Raw genomic sequence first — 22,858 nt, forward strand, 5'->3', positions numbered from 1 at the left:
GGAAAAGGTTCCCAGAAACGCGTCGGGCCAATTCTATGTTATGTGAAACGGAGAAGTGCGCAGAGAGAAAAGCCCGCAGGGCGGAGGAATGTCGAGTGCCTCCCCAAAAGCTTAGGCACCTTGTATAACAATATGTATATATATGTGTATATATATATATATATGTTTATATCAGAAAACTCCTCTGCCAGCCGGCATTTGTAGTTCCACAAAAACAGGAGCACGGACCACCATTTAGTGCAGATTCCTTTATTTGGTTGCGCTCAGTCGACCATTACGCGTTTCAGCACCAAAAGTGCCTTGATCACATGACACGTGTATGCATCACCTGACTGCTTTTAAACCCAAACTTTTTTAACATTTTTTTGCTTTCTTACCACACCATTTCAAGTGACAGTGCATATAGAGTTGCGTGATAATGCATGAACAATGTATCAATTGTTTATGCTTTATGTTTCACATGTGTAAGCTTGAGACCCGCTACATCATCTTACTGGACAGTAAGATGCCTAATGGGCTCAACAAGAGTGAAGACTGCCACACATACCTCTAACCGTGTCACTTTATGGGGTTCCTGTCTCTAAGTCCTATACTGAACAATGCTTACCATCTTTTTTTCTATTAGATTAACCTAATTCCCTTATCTTCCACATTTTCCATCAGGTAGATCATTATGATCACATTTTTAAACACCTTTCTTTTTCTTTAGCACAACTGTTTTTGTTTAACTAATGTTACTTGCACTTCAATGCGTGAAGATGCACATTCAACCAATTTGCACTGAAACCATTAGCTACTTTGCACAGAGGACGGTCTTGCCCACATGGGCATTATTAACCAAAACCATATATTTATATAGTGTTTTTAACATTTAACCAGCTTATATATTTTTTTACGGTATATTGAGAATATATATAGATATATTTTTATACGTGTTTTATAATTATCTTATTGTTGTTTTTATTAAACAAACGGTTGATAATAATATGAGGTATGCCCACAGTTGGCAAAAGTTATACTCGTCTATGCAAAATGAGTCTAAGTTGGCTATTGATATAGGTGCATGAACAAAAACTGGGGTATTAGCATGGTTATGTATATGGTGACCCCCTACATGCAGACTAGTCGTTTTTTAGTGTTCAGTAACTGCACCAATGGTTCCTCTATACCAAGAAATGTGCTTTATGTTATGTATTCATACAGTAATTGCAAAGTGAACTATTTTTTAACAACATGAGTACTGAATTGCATTGAATTTATTCTATTTACTTTCTTGTCACAGTGCTGCTAAATGTTTGAATTGTGTTAATAGCAGATTGTGCACTCACGCATAAAGTATGTCTTCTATGTCTATTAAGCACTCGTGCACTTTAAAAATGGTGATTTGGCCATTGTACTGCGTCATGTGATCAAGGCTCCACGAGAGCCGAAACGCGTCGTGGCAAACTGGTGTTGGGCAAAATAAATTTCTAAGAAACACCAAGAATTGGGTCTCGTCTCGTCTTTGACAGAAATTAGCTGTTGGCGTCACATACCGTATGTATATCCAGGTTTGCTTCCCTGGAGCCGACGAGACCCCTCCACGCTTGGGCTAGAGCGGCTTGAAGCTACGACTCCATTGGTTTTTGGAGCACTTTTGCAACTCCGTGTAGGAGACGCCGCCGGAGCCCCAGGAGAGGCGGAGACTGTCCGGTGACGACGACGGGAAGAACGGAAGCGGAATCCAGGTCGGAGGTCGGCGTTGGTCGACTGGGAGCTGGAGCTGCACCGGGAGTACTATCGCTCTCGCCGGAGTCCCCCAGCAAGTCCTGTGTGGAGTGGAGCAAGGGGTCGACTGCCCAGCATTGACGGGTAGGATTCAGAGAGTTCTGTACCCCTGTTTGCAACAAATTGACTTTGCCCTGTATTCTATACACCATGTCTGCCGACGCGGTACGAGGCCGTGTGGAGGCTTCTAAGGGAATGTTTACGGACTCCTCGGCTGGGGGGTCCGCTTTAGTGGTTAATACAGTTTCGACACCAGAAGCGGGTCAAACTGTTAAAGATTTGTTCAAGGCATTAGAAAAGTGCTATAAAAACGAACAGGCGAAGTGGTGGGAGCACAGCTCCCTTTCTGGCTATTTGGAGGTAGGACGAGTACCTCGGGGACTGCGACTAATGCTAGCGCCATCATATGAAGATCCGGATCCCCAAATGCTAACGGACTGGGCGCTCTGTAATTTAGATTCTTCTAAACGCTTAATGCAGATTTTGGTGCAATATGCCGAAAGTGACAGGGATAAGCTGATGATTAAAATTGAGAAATTGGAAGCTGAGTTAGCGAAAATCCCAGGCACACCAATAATCATGAAATACCGAGAAGAAATGGAAGCACGTTTAAAACGTGAAGAGGAAATTATCAAACGGCGCAAAGCATACAAATTTCAGCGAGACAGGCTCGACTATGAACACGGGCAGATTTTTACCTTTTCTCGAGCCTTTGATAATCTGAAATTACAACAGCAACCTAATGGCACCGAGAACACCCCGACAGCATCCTCAAGCCAGCCCAATACTAGTAGTATGATGGAGATGTCATCTATATCTGGCAACAGCTCACAAGTTGATAGCGAATCGGATAATGAAGCTACACGAGTGAGAAGAGTGGGGTTTCGCAAGTTTACCCCTGCGGAGGAAATGACAGCGGTGCAACAAAATCGCAGGCAAACGCTTCGCTCAGGTACTCGAGCAGCAGGCGCAAACAACTCAATGCAAAACGTGCAGAAAGGAGGAAATGCTCAAAGAGGAAGAGGCAATGGAGGGCGACAGAGGAGGCAGAGATCCAAGTGGCAACAAAATCAATCCACCAACTAAGTGACTCTAGAACTGTGGTCAATTTAAGTAACACCAAACTAACCGACAGTGAAACAGCCATACTATCGCTGGGTTTATCTTTTAGTCCAAGAAGTGATTTTGATTATGCCAGCACGCGGATTGATCTGTTTAAGTATGTTCGCAAGCTGAAGCTTAAAAAGTATTATAGCACTCGCAGAATAAACGCGGGCACCTCTCTAATTATTCAGCAAACTCCGTCTGCCAGTCAACCGCAATTTGGGGTTTCTCTAACACAGGAGTTCCTCGATATCCAACAAGAGGAAGATGATATCTCTCAGCAATCTCTGGGAGGTGAACCCGAAGTGGCGCATTCCTCCTTTCTGACCGCATTCAAACCGAAATCCAAATTTTGCCCTTTATTACTGAAAGACAATCTTGATATTTTTCATGACAGAGTCTCCAGTGAATTGAAGGAATTACGAATAAAAAATACAAAAGCAACAAAAAAGAAAAAGTATAACAATCGTGACATTCAATATCACAGACTGATTAAGAAATTGCGAGGACAAAAACAACTGATTATCAGACAATCTGACAAAGGAGGAAACGTTGTCCTTTGGCCCAGAACAATGTACATGGAAGAGGATTTAAAACAATTGAACGATAGGGAGTGCTACAGGAGAACTAATGCACAGGAAATACAGGCAGCAAGGAATGACTACTACACCAAATTGATGGCCTGGAGAAGTAAGGGTCTCCTCTCTTGGGATGAATTTAAATTCCTTAAAAATGAACATCCTGTCACACCTGTGATCTATTTCATTCCCAAGATTCACAAGAATCAACAGCAACCCCCAGGGAGGCCGATTATTTCGGCTAAGAGAAGTCTCCTGGAGAATACCAGCAAATACATTGACTTCTTTCTACAAGAGTATGTCAGGGCACTTCCATCTTTCATTCTGGACACAGGGGACCTGATAAACAAACTTTCCAACTTTGTATGGCAACCTAATTACCTCCTGATCTCTTTAGACGTCACATCCCTCTATACTAGTATCCATCATAGGGATGGAATAAGAGCAGTCAAACACTACCTTGCTAAGAGAATGAGTAATTGTACAGAACACTCCAATATGTTGATAGAAATGATTTCATCGTGTTTAGAAAATAATGTATTTTTGTTTTCCAATCAACATTTTTTACAAACTAGAGGTGTGGCAATGGGGGCCTGCTTCTCTCCGAGCTATGCCTGCTTGCATATGGGCTATTGGGAGGAGCAGGTCCTCATGGTGGACTTTTTAGCCACCATGGAACTCAAGGTCAAAGGTTGGTGGCGTTACATTGATGATCTGTTTATGATCTGGGAGGGTTCTGAAGCAGATGCTGAGGCATTTATTGAACAGTTGAATGTAAATAACTTGAATTTGCATTTCACTAGCACAATAAGTTCAAAATTGATTGTATTCCTGGATGTGGAGGTGTACATTGATCATGACAAAATGCACACCAGATTACATAGGAAGCCCACAGCAGGTAATACCTTATTACATGCCCACAGTCACCACCCTCTCCACCTGATAAAGAGCATCCCCTATGGGGAGATGCTCCGCATCAGACGGATTTGTAGCAATGAATTTGACTGTCTCAAAGCACAAGATGAGTGCAGATCTAGATTTCTGGCCAGAGGCTATGATCTGCTTACCATCAACTCTGCTCAAAAGAGGGCCAACTCTGTTGAGAGAGAGCTTTTGTTGCCTACAACGGAAGCCAAGGGCAAAATCAGTCACGCTGAGGCTGAGAATGAAACAAGACTGATAATGACTTTCAGTAATCAGCATAAAACCATTCGCAATATAGTAAAAAACAATTGGTTTCTCATCAGAAGTGACCCTGTAATTGGTAATTTGGTGACAGTCAGGCCCAATATTACTTATAGAAAAGCTAGGTCTATGGAGACGAGTTTGGTCTCCAGCAGCCCCGAAGTACCCACTGGCACATGGCTTGCAGGAAGCAAGGGGTTTTTAAAATGTGCAACTTGCAAGGCCTGTAAAAATGGCAGCAGCAGATCTGAGTATACAATACCTTTCTCGCCAGTCCCACTTAAGATCAGAGAGAAGCTCAACTGCAAAACAGAATTTGCTGTCTATGTCTTGCAATGTCCTTGCGGGCTCAGGTATGTAGGCAGCACTAGGCCCCAGGTTCACAAAAGAATATTGCAACATCTGAGGGCCATCATCAATGCTGATCCCACATACCCCATGGCAAGACATTTCGAACTGGTCCACGATAAGAATCCACAGGGCCTTACTTATTTTGTCATTGATTGGGTGCCACCACAACGCAGGGGAGGCGATAGGGAAGGCCTGCTTCGTAAGCTTGAGACCCGCTACATCATCTTACTGGACAGTAAGATGCCTAATGGGCTCAACAAGAGTGAAGACTGCCACACATACCTCTAACCGTGTCACTTTATGGGGTTCCTGTCTCTAAGTCCTATACTGAACAATGCTTACCATCTTTTTTTCTATTAGATTAACCTAATTCCCTTATCTTCCACATTTTCCATCAGGTAGATCATTATGATCACATTTTTAAACACCTTTCTTTTTCTTTAGCACAACTGTTTTTGTTTAACTAATGTTACTTGCACTTCAATGCGTGAAGATGCACATTCAACCAATTTGCACTGAAACCATTAGCTACTTTGCACAGAGGACGGTCTTGCCCACATGGGCATTATTAACCAAAACCATATATTTATATAGTGTTTTTAACATTTAACCAGCTTATATATTTTTTTACGGTATATTGAGAATATATATAGATATATTTTTATACGTGTTTTATAATTATCTTATTGTTGTTTTTATTAAACAAACGGTTGATAATAATATGAGGTATGCCCACAGTTGGCAAAAGTTATACTCGTCTATGCAAAATGAGTCTAAGTTGGCTATTGATATAGGTGCATGAACAAAAACTGGGGTATTAGCATGGTTATGTATATGGTGACCCCCTACATGCAGACTAGTCGTTTTTTAGTGTTCAGTAACTGCACCAATGGTTCCTCTATACCAAGAAATGTGCTTTATGTTATGTATTCATACAGTAATTGCAAAGTGAACTATTTTTTAACAACATGAGTACTGAATTGCATTGAATTTATTCTATTTACTTTCTTGTCACAGTGCTGCTAAATGTTTGAATTGTGTTAATAGCAGATTGTGCACTCACGCATAAAGTATGTCTTCTATGTCTATTAAGCACTCGTGCACTTTAAAAATGGTGATTTGGCCATTGTACTGCGTCATGTGATCAAGGCTCCACGAGAGCCGAAACGCGTCGTGGCAAACTGGTGTTGGGCAAAATAAATTTCTAAGAAACACCAAGAATTGGGTCTCGTCTCGTCTTTGACAGAAATTAGCTGTTGGCGTCACATACCGTATATATATATATATATATATATAAAATCGTAAATAAATAAAAAAAATCATTAATTTATTATAATTAAATGACTTCCCACCATATTCCCCTATATACCCACAACCCGCTACGGAACTAAAAAAACGCAAAATTTACTTAAAATAAAATTGATAACTACTAAACATTTACACATATATTAAAAAACATGAACAATACTTATCCAAAAAAACATACATCACATACATTTCAAAAATAAACAAAAATACATACACTATTTTAAAAATCGATATTTTAAACATCTATATTAATGACTTCTATCTTTTTTTAAACGATATTTCTTACCTTAAATTCGGTATTCTTCACCACGATATTCTTTTTTTTTTAAATATCTTTATTCAGACAAAATTTTTTTCCCCCCCCACATTTTTCTTTTACATCCGGTGTGTTTACAACATTACCTAGTCATTTACAACAAATACAGATTTGTATTAACAAACAAATAAACAAAACAAAAGATAAGCAAAATAAAGAAAAAAGAAATTAAACAAAACAAAAGAGAAGAGAACCAAAATGCATATACAAGACAGCCATGGATATAGGCAGCCGAGACCACCAAGCTACAAAATAATACTACGTCCTACGTTCTCTCCATAAACCTTATAGGGTTAATAAATTTCTCCACTACTATCAGAGACAGAATTCCTACATTTCCATTTCTCAATAGGTAGCCATATCTTATCCCCCAGAACTTTTGCCTTCCTTCCTCTTCTATCGTATATGGCCCTCTCCAGGTTGTATGTAGATAGTAGTCTTGCTACCCACGTCTGAAATGACGGTGCAGATTTCTCCTTCCATGCTTTAGCTACAATTATCCTAAATACTGCAGTGACCATGAATAAAAATTCTGGATAGGTTATATTTACCTCTAGGCTTACCCCCAAGATTATCAGCTCCTCAGTTAATTTTGTTTGTATTCCCAGTGATTTATCCAGAAACTCTTCTATCGCCAGTTTTAGAGTATACAATTGTGGACAGTTTGCAAACATATGTGTTATATTAGCCTCTGTAGAGTTACACCTTGGACACGTTATTCCAGAGGAGCCGCCCCAACTGGCTATTCTGGCTGGTGTGAAATATAATGAGTAAACTGTTTTATAATGTTGAGTTTGAAGTGTCGCTGAGCATAAAATAGTTCGACCATAATCTAATGAAGTTTGTAGATCTTCCGGTCGGGCTTTTACCTGTTCTCTCCATTTATTACTATATTTTTCTCTATCGTCTATCTTATAGACTTGGAGCTCTGCATACAGCTGTCTTATTGAGCATGCAAGGCTGCTTCCCAGATATTCCATTATCCTACAGCTCTTCATCCCTCCTACACCCCCTGTTTTTGTGTGAAAGTAACTCCTGACTTGAAGGTATTTAAAGAAGTTATTCCCAGGTATATTGTATCTTTGCTGTATATCTTGGAATGTTAAAATTACCCCCTCTACATCCATTAGGTCCCCCAGTTTCTTAATCCCTTTTACATCCCATTCCCTCATAACTGTGTCACGGAAGATTTCCATTGGAAGATCGTTGTTCCTATAAAGCCTTAAATACCTGTTATACCTTCCCAGTCCCAGTCTTTTCCTTATTGCTTTCCAGACCTTATAAATCGCACTCAGGGTCTTAAATTTTGTATGCTTAAAATATGCGAAGTCCACTGTTGACACTAAGGCGTTTTCTGCCGCATTGCCTAAGAGGGCTTCATATACATTAGCCGGACCCTTTCTTCCCTCCTCCTCCTCCTGAGCACTTCCACCTAGTAGTCCTTTGGAGTATTGTAGAGCTGTTGCCCAGTAATAAAATCTGAAGTCAGGTGCTCCCCATCCTCCCCTCTCCCGTGACAGAGTTAAAAAACGGTATGCCCTACGTGTCTTCCCCTGTGCCCAGATTAGTTTATTAACTGCTGATTCTATTTTATTAAACCATATCCCTTCAATAAAAAGTGGAATTGCCCTAAACAAATATAAAAATTTCGGAAAAGTAACCATTTTAACAAAATTAATTCTACCCATGAGAGTCAAGTGTAAATTATTGACCCTTTCCAAATTGGTTTTGACTTTATCTAATAATGGTTCCATATTTATCTCTACTAACTTTCCCACTTCCGCTGTCACCCTAATACCCAGGTATTTTGTGTCTGAGACAACTCTTACATCTACAAATGTAGTATGTCTATTCTGAACTATTTGTGTTTTTCCCTTATTTATTGAGTATCCTGACACCTCTCCAAACTTTCTTGCCTCCTGTTCTATCTCAGCCAATGACTCCTCTGGTGTAGGTGTTATAACAGCCACGTCATCTGCGTAGGCAAATATTTTATAGTTCTTTCCATGCAAAAAAACTGGCTTAATCCTCCTATTTTCTGTAAGCCTTCTCAGATAGGGATCTAAATAAATTGCGAATAATAGGGGTGAAGCTGGACATCCCTGCCTGGTTCCCCGTCTGATCTGTACTGCGTTGGAATATGATCTATTAATGCGTATCCTTGCACTAGGATGTTTATATAATGCCTGGATTGCGGTTATATACCCTCGACCAATACCAGCCCACTCCATAGCCTTCCATAGGTAGACCCAAGAGACCCTGTCGAAAGCCTTTTCAGCATCCAAAAAGATAGCCGCGACAGGGTCCCCCGAGGCTGCTTCAGCATCCAGAACGGTAATTAGCTGTCTAATATGTTCGGTAGTTCCTTTCCCGGGTATAAACCCATGCTGCGTAGGGAACACCACCTTCTCTATCACCTTACTCAGTCTATTAGCCAGTGCTTTAGAGAATATTTTTGCATCGGCGTTGAGCAGAGTGATCGGTCTGTAAGAACCCGGCTCAGTGGAGGGTTTGTCTTTTTTTAATATGACAATTATATCAGCGCCCGCCCAAGATTGAGGAACTATTCTGCCTCCCTGTGCCAGGCAGCAGATTGACCAAATATCTTTAGCTAATACCTCCCAAAAATTTTTATAAAACTCTACCGGGATCTGATCCTGGCCTGTTGCTTTACCAGAGGGTAAGCTGAATATTGCGTCCCTTATCTCCTGCACCGTTAGCTGCATATCCAATTTGTCCCTTTCTTCTATGCTCAGTCCCTCTTGTATACTTTCCCTTAGATATTCCAGGCTTTTCAGCTCTATCTCTCCATCATTTTTATCCTGATCATACAGCCTCTCATAAAATCTTCTGAACACCTCCTGTACCTCTTCAACTTTATTAATGATTACCCCATTATCGTCCTTGATTTCTTTAATCTCCCCTGCAGCTAACGTTTGTCTAGTTCTTATTGCAAGCAAGTGCCCCACCCTCTCGTTATATTCGTAGCATTTTTCTTTATTAGCTAGGTATTTTCTTGCTGTTTTTTGTGCCAAGGTAGTCCCTGTTTCCGCCTTCTGCGCCTCTATATTCACTAATATCTGGTCGATAGGCTCTTGTCTTTCTATTGCATCTAATAGCATGTTTTCCAGCTCGCTCAGAGTTCTGATTTCCTCTTCCACCTTTTCCTTTTCTTTTTTATTTCTTCGTAATGTGTAGCTCAGTGTCTCTCCCCTTATTCCTGCTTTAAAGCTGTCCCAGACCATATCTGCCGGGGCTGAGTATCTATTTATATCCCAAAATTGAGTCATCCATTCTTTCATCCTTCCAATATAATCCTCTTCTTTCAACAAACCTCTCTCAAATGTCCATATTGATTTAGTTTTTCCTGTTTTTTGTGTCGTAGCTAGACTTAATACCAACGGATTATGATCCGACATTATTCTTGGAAGACATTCTATTTTAGCCCTACTAACTAAAGAGCTAGAGATAAAGAAGTAGTCCAGTCGAGCTACTGTTTGATGGGGTGCTGAGTAAAAAGTGCTACCAGTGCCTAATGGATTAGATTCCAGCCATATATCCACCAGCGAGTTATGTCTAGCAAGGTTTAGTGCAGATTTATAAACCTTTTTTTTTCTTCCCTGATATATACCTCCACTTGCCTCTAATATTCCATTCAGCCCATTGATATTGAAATCCCCACAACAGATCACTGGCTCTGGCCACAAGGCTAATTCCCTATCAATAAAATCTAATAATGCCGGATCATCATCATTTGGACCATATAACGAGACCAAGGTACATCTTCCCATGGGTGTTCCTATGTCTAATATCACCCATCTTCCATCAGAATCCTCTTTTTTCTTTTTAATCTGGGCTACTCCTTTTCTGGCCAGAATTGCCACCCCCTTATGTCTTCCCTCTTGGCCTGTACTAGCAAGAATCTCAAATCCCATTTGGCCAAGTAGGAACTTTTCTTCCGCTGCTATGTGTGTTTCCTGTATACAGGTTATGTCTATTTTCCAGTATCGCAGCAGTGAAGATAACTTCTGTCTTTTTTCCATGTTATTCAGCCCACAGATATTAATCGACATTATCCTAACTGCCATAGTTCTAGCTTAGGATTTACCATCTCCACATCTACATTTTTGTCTTTTTCTATGCTTTCTTTAAGTGCTACACTCCAAACTTTACAAATCTGTATTATTTTACACCACCACCTTTCCACCATGACTTCTTCCCTTCCCTCTCCCCCCCCCTTTAAAGCCCCCCACCCCGAAAGCTCCCCCCCTGAGACAGGCAAATAGGTCATCCCTGACCTATGCGTGTCCGCTTATCGCTGTAGAGTCGCGCCCCCTCCCCTGCCCTCTTATCACCTCCTACATTTCCTATCAGGTTCACCACGATATTCTTGTTGTCGATATTTTTGTGTCACAATATTTCCAACTCAATATTTGTGTAAGTCGACATTTTGAACTCGATATTCTGCCACGGAATACTGTTTTCCAACATGTGCTGCATCCGTTGTAGGATGTTTAAGTTAGAGTGGTAACTGTGAAGTTTGAGATGATTATGACATAGGATGCATGCACTTTTTTTATTTGTTAAGTGCACATACACCAATAGGTTTCTTGACACCAAACTGGTGTGAATGTCCATTGAAGGAGATTAGTTATAAAAAGCTAGTGTGTGTGCCTAAATGTTGCCAAATGTAGTGTGGTTTTAAGAGTGGGAGACAGTTTATTCATTTCATTTCATTTTCATTTTCATTTTAATCTTTATTTCGGCTATTTTTAGCCATAAAAGATACATTATAACACAACACATTATACATAATAATTGCCGAATCAATTTGAAGCAAGAACTGTACATTTCAGACAATAAAACTTGCATTATACTTAATAATTACACAATCAGTTGGAAGCAGAAACTAAACATTCCAAACAAATAGAAATTATGAAACATCCCCGTTAAAAAGGCATGAAGATGAAATCAAATATATTACAATTTCCATCTCTAACACATCTAAAATCAACCTGGCCTGTGTCAGATATGCACATGTATATTATCTATAGATCTAAGGCCATGATTTTACGTGCATACCCAACATTCAAAAGGAATCTGTCTTAACAATCCTATATGCTTCCTGGTATGCGCGAATGCCTAAGGCTTTACACAGAGGTTTGATCCATTTTTTCCTAGCATGTTCATAGGCAGTACAAAAGAACAATATGTGGATATCATCTTCATTTAGATTTAAATCACAACATGTACAATTTGTACTTTTTGATTGACCTTGGATCTTATCCCATTTAGCTAGTACTACTTTTGTTTTCAATATACCATATCTAAATTTTAGGTACAGGCTTTTTGCTAGGGCTGGTTGTATCTCATTTAAAAATTCCTCGAACAGTGGAACATTCTTAAAATCAAGAAAACTGCGAGTAATGGACCCACAAGAAAGATTATTTTGGTAATGGTGTATTATATAAAACCAGAATCGATTCTTGACCTCAATCTTACATCTTTGCGTCAAGCTTGCTGGGTCATCCCAATAATGAGCAAGGCCTATTCGATGCAACCAATGATTAACATGATTAAGCCATGAGATTGTATTTTAATCATCCAGACTCCTGACTTCTATAATACCTTGTCTATAATCTGTAAGTTCAGGAGTACTCCAGATTCTGACCCAAAACAACAGTGGCCTAGGTAATGCGATATGATCCGTTCTTTTCATGTTTAAATCCAAAAACAAGGGTACAAGGGGTGTCCGTCTGGGCATCTTCAATAACCTTCTAAAGAAATTATTTTCGCAGTTCGTAAAGATGTTACATGCTTTTATGCCCCAGAGTTCTGCTCCATACAAAGCACCAGACTGCACCTTAAATTTGTAAACTTCTAGTGCTTGAGATATGGATTTACTTAAACTGCCCCCATGGCGCTTTAGAATAGGTAGAGAGCTCTGATTATATATGGTTTTGCTCTTTTCAATTTGTGTACTCCATGAGGTTTTTGAATCTAGGGTAACACCCAAATACGAAAAATTTGTGACCAGATCAAGCCTGGAGACAGTTTATTCCATAATGTTGGGGTTCAGTCATTAGAAAGATATTGGACTTTTGGTATGTTAGTTGGCGTGTTACCTTGAAGCAACTTTTTGTTGAGCAAATCAGTTAAGTATCATTGATAACAAAAATTAATTTGTATTTCTCTTAACTTTAAATCAATATATAACTTAGCTGCACTCTTATCTGTTGATTGTCTCTTTAATCTATTACCTGTTAATGCTACTTTTGCAGGTCAACAACCAGGACTCGCTTTTGCCTATTACACTAAATGGCGGTAAAGTTCAGATTTATCAGAGTGGGAGCTCTGTGTTCGTTCAAACTGATTTCACCCTGAGGGTCATCTATGACTGGAACTATTACCTACAAGTCTATGTGTCCAGCAGCTACTATGAAAACATATGTGGTCTGTGTGGAAACTACAATGAGGAACCCGATGATGACTTCACCACTCCATCTGGGGACCTAGCTCCCAGCCCTATTGACTTTGGCAAAAGTTGGATGGTCGAAGATGGAGACAAGCTCTGTTGTCACAACTGCAACGAGAAGGTCTGCAGCCCAGCCACAATCCAGAAGTACAAGGATGAAGCTGTCTGTGGCCTACTCACTAAGCAGGAGGGTGGTCCCTTCAGAGAGTGTCACGCAGTGATAAACCCCACGGTGTATATGGATAACTGTGCCTATGACATGTGCATGAATGATGGCTACATGCAAATCTTGTGCAATGCACTGAAGGCGTACACTGATGTTTGCCAGAGAGAGAATGTTCATATCTACGAATGGAGAAAAATTGCAAAATGTCGTGAGTATATCTTCTAGTACTAAAGGTGGAAAAGTGACTAGAAATTGGGGAATACCGCTCTATTTTATCTATAAATACATGGGCGTAGCACTGACATCAAACACTCTGACGCCATCTCTGGACAAATTAACTTGAAGCATAAACAGAATTACAAAGGTTGGTGCGACTGTCTCACACACACACACACCTATACACACTCTTGTATTATCTAGGGCCCATGGCATTGCTATCCGTCCATGCATTGTATTTCTTAATGCTTAGATATGAAATGTAATGAAGATCAAATCACAAACAATGATGCCTTCTCAAATCCGATACCAGAACCTGAATAAAAGGAGCAGTCTTATAGTTTTTTCTTCACCCAACTTGGTATTACGAGATTTAAATTGTTGAAACCAATACTTAAAAAAGTTTTAATTAGTTCATATTCTTTATAATATTTAAGTAAACTCTTTGCACAACACGGTGAATAATCTTGAGGCTATATTTGGTAATTCTACTGGTAGGCTCTAAATTTGATCACAGGGGACCACAAAGTAGATTTTCAGAGGATCAACAATTGTATGTATCTACTTAACAGTAAAATAAATTAACTGGATGAATCCTAATCTGGTTAACATGTCCCACAAGAATTTCACATGGCACCACATTTTCTGTGTTCAAATTTGATCTAATAGCATTGATCTTGACCTGTTGATCACTCTTTCAAATCATATACACTCTCACACACACACACACACACATATATGTGTGTGTGTATATATGATTTGAAAGGGTATATATACATACGTAATGCTATTGAGGTGTGCTTGTGAGATCATAAACCGCAAGTTCACTATATATTACACCATATTACACGTTACACATGATTTATTTTTGACATAACATGTTGACTATGAGGTAGTTACATTTGAAAAAGACGTTTTTAAAAGAAATTACAGCTAAAAGTGGACAATGATTGGAATGAAAATGTTTACATTTCCCCTTCATGAATAAATTAATGATTGATTGATTGATTAATTGAAAATTGCAAAGATCAATTGATTTATGTGATTCTGTGGCTTCAACCTTTAGCCCATAAACATGGATTGGCAATGTTGCCGTGCAATTTACAGATTTCATAAAAATGTTATTTCTAGTTCTAATGAATGAAAATAATACAGCTAGAGAATGTGCTGCATAATTTATTCTGCCTCATACTTTATATTACTTTGCCACATAATTTAGATAACTTTACAACATAATCCTAGAGGCGCAAACATTCCTAAACTTCTTCAAAGTAGTTATGGGGCAGTGGTCACGATGATGAAACCCAAGTCAACTCCTCGAACAAGTTTAATATGAGGCAGCTTTATGAACAAATTAAGGCCATGGTGAAGGGGACATTGTCTCTGTTTTAGAAACATTGCAAAAGCGTTTTATTTAGTCACGTGTCTCAATCAAATCTTTTAGTTGACCACAGAGAATATTCAGGACCTGACTACCAGCAGAGGCTGAATGATTGAATGATTGGTGGGTACACCTATGAATAGCCACACAAATGTGACGTCACCCTCAAGGAATTCATCTGAGAGCAGGAAATATGACTAAACTTCTGGTTCCTAAATGAAGTTGATCAGTTTCCGGAGGGCAGCTTTGATAGGCTGCATACCTACTCGGTTCAATGTTTATTTTGTATATTTAAATTCCATTTTTCATTTTAAATATCTTGTTTAGCTCATGGAAAATACTTTTTGTCCAGTGTACGTAACTTACATTAATATCATTACAAAGCAATGGGTCAGCTTTAGAGTTGGATGGTAACAGAACATTCTGTGAATTCTGGGGTAAGTATTAAACAGGCTGCAAAAGAAAGGCCTATTCTGAGTGCCCTTGTAACAACAAATCAGTTGCAAATTGGAGTTTGACCTTCAATTGAAGTTTTAAGTATAGCAGAGAGGCTGCAAGATGTAAACCTTTTAAGAATGTGTTAGGGGGAAACAGCAACAAAGGGAACATTTTATACAGCAGCATGTACGTATGAATGTATGCATGTATGTGGTATTTCTATAGGGCAAACCTCCCCAAAAGGCAGTGGAGTGCTGTATATAGTCAAATTCTAGTTAAACCCTAATTCCAAGGTGCAGAATTCAGACTGGGAAGCTAATACCACACTAAGTAAATATTGCATGTTGTGGTTTCAATATTTATCGGTGTGGTTTTACATCCACAAATACACAGCACTCAAAATGAGGCCTTCATTGAGATAAGTTCTCCTCATCTTCCTCCAGAAACCGGAGGATCTTTTATTACCACCCAACTCAAACGATGGCCAAAAATATATATAAAGAAAAGATAGTCCTAATATAGATGAATACCTCCCTATGTGACACCACTGATAACTTGTTTATTAAACCTGACAGATTATGCGTTTGATAGTTTTTATGCCCCCAATTTTAAATGCCTCTTCACAGAGTAAATGCCCCTGAATCCAACAAGCAATTGTTTTTTACAAGATCGAAACGGTCTGGCTAAGAGGTACTTTGATAAGTTAGTAGGCTAAGTACTGCATTCTTTGTACATCTTCTTTGCACAGCATAGGCACCATGAAACTCTCCAATTCTACTGGAATTCACCACATCAAAGTGTACCTGTTTTTGCTTATATTTGAGCCTGTACTCCAGGTAATGTGTTCCTCTCTTCTTTGCAGCTCTACTGTGCCCAGAAAACAGCCATTACGAAGTCTGCGGTAAGGCATGTCAGGCCACATGCAATGATGCAGCTATCCTTACCAGCTGCCCCACTGCCTGTGTGGAGACGTGTGAGTGTGATGAGGGTTTTGTGCTTAGCGGGGGTAAATGCATTCGCAAGAGTGAATGCGGATGTTTCTTCGAAGGCCGGCAATACCCACCCAATGCAAAGTTTTGGCATGACGAAGAGTGCGAGAAGCAGTGCGTTTGTGACTCAAACACAGGCCACGTCGACTGCAATCCCACTAAGTGCAAGTCATCAGAGAAGTGTGAGGTGCGAAACGGCATCCGCGACTGCTACCCCACAACCTACGGCACCTGCTCGGCCTCTGGTGACCCACACTATATCACCTTTGATGATGTGAGATATGACTTCCAGGGCACCTGCCTCTACTTGTTCTCTGGGTTGTGCACAAAGAGCAAGGGTCTGATAGACTATCAGGTCTATGTCCAGAACGAGCACAGATCCAGCAGTGCTGTGGCCTACACTAAGTCTGTGGAAGTCAATGTCTATGACACAAATATCAGCATCAGTAAACAGTACCCAGACGAAGTCATGGTAAGTGTCTTCTGTTTTTACCATCATCATTACCTCCTGACTTTCTTAGCCAGCATAATTGGTTTCCCAACCGTAGCAACCACTGCCAATTAGACTCCTGTGATGGCATTAGCCCTGCACCAGGCATCCTATGTGTAGGTGAAGGTTCCTCCATAGATCCTCATTCAATTCTCCTAGTCCCATTTCTAGACATACATAAGGTAGGATCCATTGCATATGATGCTTGCTATGAGGTACTTTGAATGCTGACAGCTCACTCTAAGTCTAATCTAATAATTGATTCATGTTTGGTCTCTGCTTTAAACGCTAGCGCCTCATACTGATAGTAGGCAAATAAATATTGCATGCGATTCTTTTCATGACATAAAAGATCACAACTCTCTTGATCGTAAATTGATTGGAGATGTGAGTGGTGCCAGAAATGGCTTATTGGAGGGCACTTGATTGCCGCTATTGAGTTATAGACGATCGATGTGCTGTTGAGTAAATGAGACTAATCAAAGCTACTTGTCCATCATTACATAAAGTGGTTCAGAGGATGTGGGAATCAGGTCCAACATCCTCCATTTCACATCATAAGCCTCATTTACAGTTTGGTGGTAACTAAAATATCTCCATTTTCTGGAGAAAAGTCTAATTACGGAGTAGACTCCAACAGCTGAATTTAATTTCATCTACAGTTCTATCCCAATAGTGGAGGGAATTCACCAGGTGGATTTTATCCTGTATTTAAAATGTCCTCCTAAAACTGTAGGTTGTATGACAGAACAATGCAGGGAAATACTTTATATGCCTTCACAACGCATTTTTTTTAGAGAGCATATGCTTTTACAATGCAGTCCTTTGCCACGCATTGTGTGTGTGTATATATATATATATATACAAATCCCATCAATCCCGCTTGGTTGAAAACGGGCCTGACACATGCTTATAAATGTAAATGTAAATGTCATGGTACTTATAGAGCGCACTGTCGCCAGACGGTCACCTTGCGGTGTCGCCTATTCGGCTTCCTGGCGCTTATACTCATACCGCTGTGGAACCCCTCCTGGCTTTCCCTGTGAAGTGTCCACTCCTGGGCACCCCCATGGTGAAGCCAGGCATCCTTAGCGCTGTTGGGGCCGGTGTGGAGGCTAATCAAGCTATTGCCCAGAGTTGCAGCGTGGGGCCTGTGATTAGAATAGGCAGCGAGGCGAGAATTAACAGGTCCAAGGAAATTGAGCACGAGACCCCGCCGAGGCGGGAATCGAAACCTGGTCCCTGGCCAGAACTCTGCATCAGGGTCTGCCGCTCTAACCATTGAGCCACACTCCTCATATATACAATGTATTTGTGGGGGGACCCACTCACACCCCCAGTATTACCTTCAATGCACAGTAAAGGCATGCATTGTAAAGACATATACGTTGTAAACACATACATGCTAATAAATGCGTGGTTAGGGCACAACGTGGTAAAAACCTTGTTGTAAAGGCTGTTTCCCAAACTGTACAGTTTTCAATTACCATAATCAGTGAGGCCATCATTAGGAGTTGCCCAGGTAAGGACGTACTAAATAGCTCCTACTGCAAGTTTTCCCAAATTAGGGGGAACGGCATATAGATGTTGTTGCTTACCACACCAAATTGTGGATCTGCTGGAAATTATCTGGCATTTTTACCTGAAAAATTCCAGCAGGTTCCACTTACTAAATTTTAACATGATGTTTGAGCTTTAGCGCACACAAGTAATCACCAGTTTTTACCACTTGTAAATTTGATCAAACAGGGATTTATGCTGGGTTGGGAATCATCCAGGGCACTGGTAGTGAGCGCCTAAAACAGGCCCTCAACAGCCACTTTTAGAGTTTGGCAGGCAGGCAGACAGGCATCAAGGGCACTGTGTCCAGCTGCCAAATTTCAGGCTTGCCACTGGTGCACCAGCCATTTTTAATCAAAAGAACTTTAGGTGGCAAGATGGAAGAACTTTCATTGAAACTGGAGAATGCTGCCCAGCATGGTAAGCAGCCACAAAACCCTGAAAAGATAACCTGGTACTTTTCACCTTGTACGTCAGGGACATTGTTATTTTTTCTGCCTGGGGCTGCTGTACCACGCTGTCCATGGTAGAAAAAAAACAATTTCCCGAACGTGCTAGGAGCGGCTGTACCATGTTGGTCCATTGTAGCAACAAAGGGACATATGTACAAGGGCATTGTGCCACACAAACTTCCCTTTTAACGACATCCCTGTGGCGCATTGCCCTGCTCCATATTAACAAAGTGCAGTTAAGCTACTTTTTGAGGAATAACATCACTTTGTAAATATCATACCCTTTCACACTGCTATCTGCGTGAAAGTGGCATGCAATGGTTGTTGCTCTGGACTGTCCACAGCAAGATCCATTTCTTTTTTAGGCTGCCCCATATTTACAAGTAGGTGTAAATTTGTGACAGCTCCAAAAACTAACGCCATACAAGAGCGGGCATTTAGAATGGCGCACAATGGGAAATGCTTTTATTTCTCCTCATTTTTGCTTTTTCTATGTGTGCTGCATTTTGCAGCACACATAGAAAGAACAAAAAGCCATAAATGATTGTTTATACACAGGAAGGTGTCCCTTCCTGCACATAAACAATCATTAAATAATGAAGATTTTGCTACTTCTATGCGTGCTGCATTCTGCTGCACACATAGAAATAACACATAGCCATAATGGATTGTTTATGTGGACACCCTTCTGCACATAAACAATCATTCCCTCCAATGCAGGCAACCTTACACTATGATACAAGGTAGCCTGCGCTGGCGCTAGGCAGCTAATTTTAGTGCCAGTACTAGGGAAAACACAGGGGTGCGCCATATGGCAGCAAATATGGTGCATCCCTGCATTTTGAAAATGTCAGAGAGCTGCGCTGCCAAATTTTGCGCAGCTCTGCGCTTCAATATTTTGTTGTACATATGCCCCAAAGTGTCTTGTACATGCCACCATAAGTAGAACATGCCAACTGGTGCCATGGCTGTTGGTCCTGTAGAGGCTTGTTGACAGATGGTGTCTAAAATTACAGAGCCCACTGAGGCTTCTCAGTTTCAAACAAAGCAGTTCCTCTGGGCCCGATTCACAGAACTAACTTAAGGCAAAATCCTAAACTTACTACCTTTTTGGTATTCAAAGAAGACACTTACTCATTTTGGTATTCACAGAAGGCACTTACTCATTTCGGTATTCACAGAAGTTAGGACTCCTAACTTTAGGACTCCTAAATGCCTTCTGTGAATACCGAAAGTCTTAAAGTTAGGATTTTTCACAGTTTAGGAGTAGGAAAGGTAGGAGTCCTAACTTTAGGACTCCTAAACTGAGAACAATTCTAACTTTAAGACTTTTGGTATTCACAGAAGGCATTTAGAAGTCCTAAAGTTAGGAGTCCTAACTTCTGTAAATACCGAAATGAGTAGGTGCCTTCTGTGAATACCAAAATGGTAGTAAGTTTAGGATTTTGTCTTAACTTAGTTCTGTGAATCAGGCCCTCTATCTTTAGAAGAGGCAGGGGAACCAAGAGCAGATTGAAAACGCCCCCTTTCTAAGTGAGACCCTAAGTTCCACAACACCTAGGCTCTCACTTGCTAGCAGATGTCTACAATATAGTGATGGGAGCTATTCTATGCTAATTATAATATATCAAGGAGAATGTAGATTTCTAGATATTATTTTTTTAATCTGTGCCCTAAAAAGGTATCTTTCTTCACAGGTGAATGGCTTGCGCATTAATCTACCATACAGTGGCAACAAAGGAAAGCTCTCCGTTTTTAAGTCTGGCTTTAGCGCAGTGGTGCAGACCAACTTCGGCCTCCGGGTTACCTTCAACTGGGATAGTCGCGTCGCTGTCACTGTGCCCAGCTCCTATGCGGGATCAGTGTGTGGGCTCTGTGGTGACTTCAATGGTAACACGTCGGAAGAACTAACCATGAGGAATGGTGAAGAGGCTCCAAACTCAACTGCTTTTGGACAGAGCTGGAAGGAGAAGGAGATCGAAGGCTGCTCTGGCATTGTACCTACTCCCTGTGATGACCTGACGGATGAGAAGCAGCAGCAGATAGAGAAGAAGACAGAGTGCGCACTTATCAAGGATCCAAGTGGTCCCTTCCGGAACTGCCTCGACAAAGTAGATCCAGAGGGTTATTTCACCGACTGTGTGTATGATGCCTGCGTGTACAAAGGGCGCCTTGAGGCCATATGCCAGGCACTGTCCAGCTATGCCGAGGCCTGCCAGGAGGCAGGAATCACGATATACACTTGGAGATCAGCTACATTCTGCAGTGAGTATACTCAACTCCTTTGCATTCATCCAGACACTCCATTATTTTAAAAATTAAAATAGCTGCATAACTTCTTGCTGGAGCACCACACTAGTAGCCTGAGCAACCCAAACTGCTGTGCAGCTGTCAGTGCCTATTAGTGCATATTGTTCCTACCTATACTGTTCCTGCACCCACACTTGTCTCTTCTAACACATTTACATCTTGCACTAAAGCAACCCCTGACATTCCTGAACTGGAGCACCCAATAGAGCTGTCAATACGCCTCTGCCTGGCCAGCATATCCATTTCAGTTGCAAGGCATCACACTGAACGAGGTCATGGCTAGTTATTCCTCCCATGAAAAGTTCGCTACGAATCCACGAACAGGGTGTCTGCATCCCACTCAGTCTACCTCAGGTCTGCAACCCATTCCTGGTCCGCTATTTGAAATACACATAAAGCCCAGTCTATGCCTTCTGACCCAGATCTGCACAATCTACCACCATTCAAGACGAGAGGACCACACACCTCTGTTTCTCAGTCTGGATCCTCTGCAGACCTTCCAATCCAATTCTGACTTGTGGACTACATAACTATTTATTTAATACACCTCAATATTGAACAACAGGACTAACCTCAGTCCTGCTGTTCAAGATTGCGGTGTATTAGATGAGCAGTTCCTGATCCCAGTAAGTAAACCAGACACTCATGTATTTCCATACGTGAGGTTAGCTAATGGTCTACATCACTCCAGGCTTTTCCAATGCAAACGCTTTGGTGTCAGAGCACCCAACACATCACTGCAGTACTCTACTTCCACGAGATCACACGTAGCCTTATTATTGCTCCTTAATGCTGACGCATAACAGCATGAGGTGTTTTAGTTCTAGATCCCAAAAACCTATATGCAGCTCAATACAGATACAACTGGGTCTTGACTTTGTAATACTGACACCACCGCACAAGTCAGCAGAGTGGTCTTAATTTTGATTAGCATCAACCCATAACTTTCAAGTACTAGGAATCACAGGCTACGCTAAGACACCCTCCATGAAATACTCACCAATGCTTTTCCACACACCCAGATGTGCCACTAAATATTCCTATTGTCCTGCAGCATCTCTCACCATGCTACTTCTTCTTTTGTTTTTAAGTGATCTAAGCCCTTATCCAACTGTATTTTGATTGCAGGTCCCATCTGCCCTGCCAATAGTCACTTTGAGGTGTGCACGAGTGACTGCGCCACCACCTGCAATGGCCTGTCCAGTCCTGTTGGTTGCACAGCCACTTGCAAAGAAGGATGTGCCTGTGACGAAGGCTTTGTTCTCAATGGTGGTGGATGCGTTCGCATCTCTGAGTGTGGCTGTTCCTACAATGGTGTGTACTACAAATCTGGAGATGTGTTCTTCCCTGGTGGCCAATGTAGCCAACAGTGTACCTGCAATGCTGGTGGTGCAGTGGATTGCAAGGCCTTTTCTTGTGGCCCCCACGAGGAGTGCAAGGTGGTGGATGGTATCCCGAAATGTGAGCCCGTTGGCTCAGCGATGTGTTCTGCCTCTGGTGACCCTCACTATCGGTCATTTGATGGAGTCACCTTCGATTTCCAAGGCACCTGCACATACACATTGGCCAAAACCTGTTCTACAGACAATAGCACTTTGACGCCGTTTGCCGTCAGCGTGGAGAATGAAAAGTGGGGTAATGGGAAAGTCTCCACCACAAAGCTGGTGGCAGTGGAAGTTTACGGTTATACCCTCATTCTGGAGAAGGGTAGAGCAGGACTGGTTAAGGTAAGCTGGAACCATCTTATTTTTCTTACTGTCCCCTATCTTATC

At 41.1% G+C, this 22,858-nt stretch overlaps 1 protein-coding gene across 1 annotated transcript in view; it reads left to right on the forward strand.

The window, feature by feature from the left end:
- The window catches only part of FCGBP (Fc gamma binding protein), a 287,645-nt gene that overhangs the window by 166,158 nt on the left and 98,629 nt on the right, over nt 1-22,858 (forward strand). The window contains exons 12-15 of the mRNA XM_078653817.1: nt 12,891-13,458; nt 16,148-16,746; nt 20,474-21,041; nt 22,215-22,813. Coding sequence (XP_078509943.1) covers nt 12,891-13,458; nt 16,148-16,746; nt 20,474-21,041; nt 22,215-22,813 — 2,334 coding nt within the window. The remainder of the gene's footprint in view (nt 1-12,890; nt 13,459-16,147; nt 16,747-20,473; nt 21,042-22,214; nt 22,814-22,858) is intronic.

This window comes from Lissotriton helveticus, chromosome 7 (genome assembly GCF_964261635.1).
Source record: "Lissotriton helveticus chromosome 7, aLisHel1.1, whole genome shotgun sequence".
Lineage (NCBI taxonomy): Eukaryota > Metazoa > Chordata > Amphibia > Caudata > Salamandridae > Lissotriton > Lissotriton helveticus.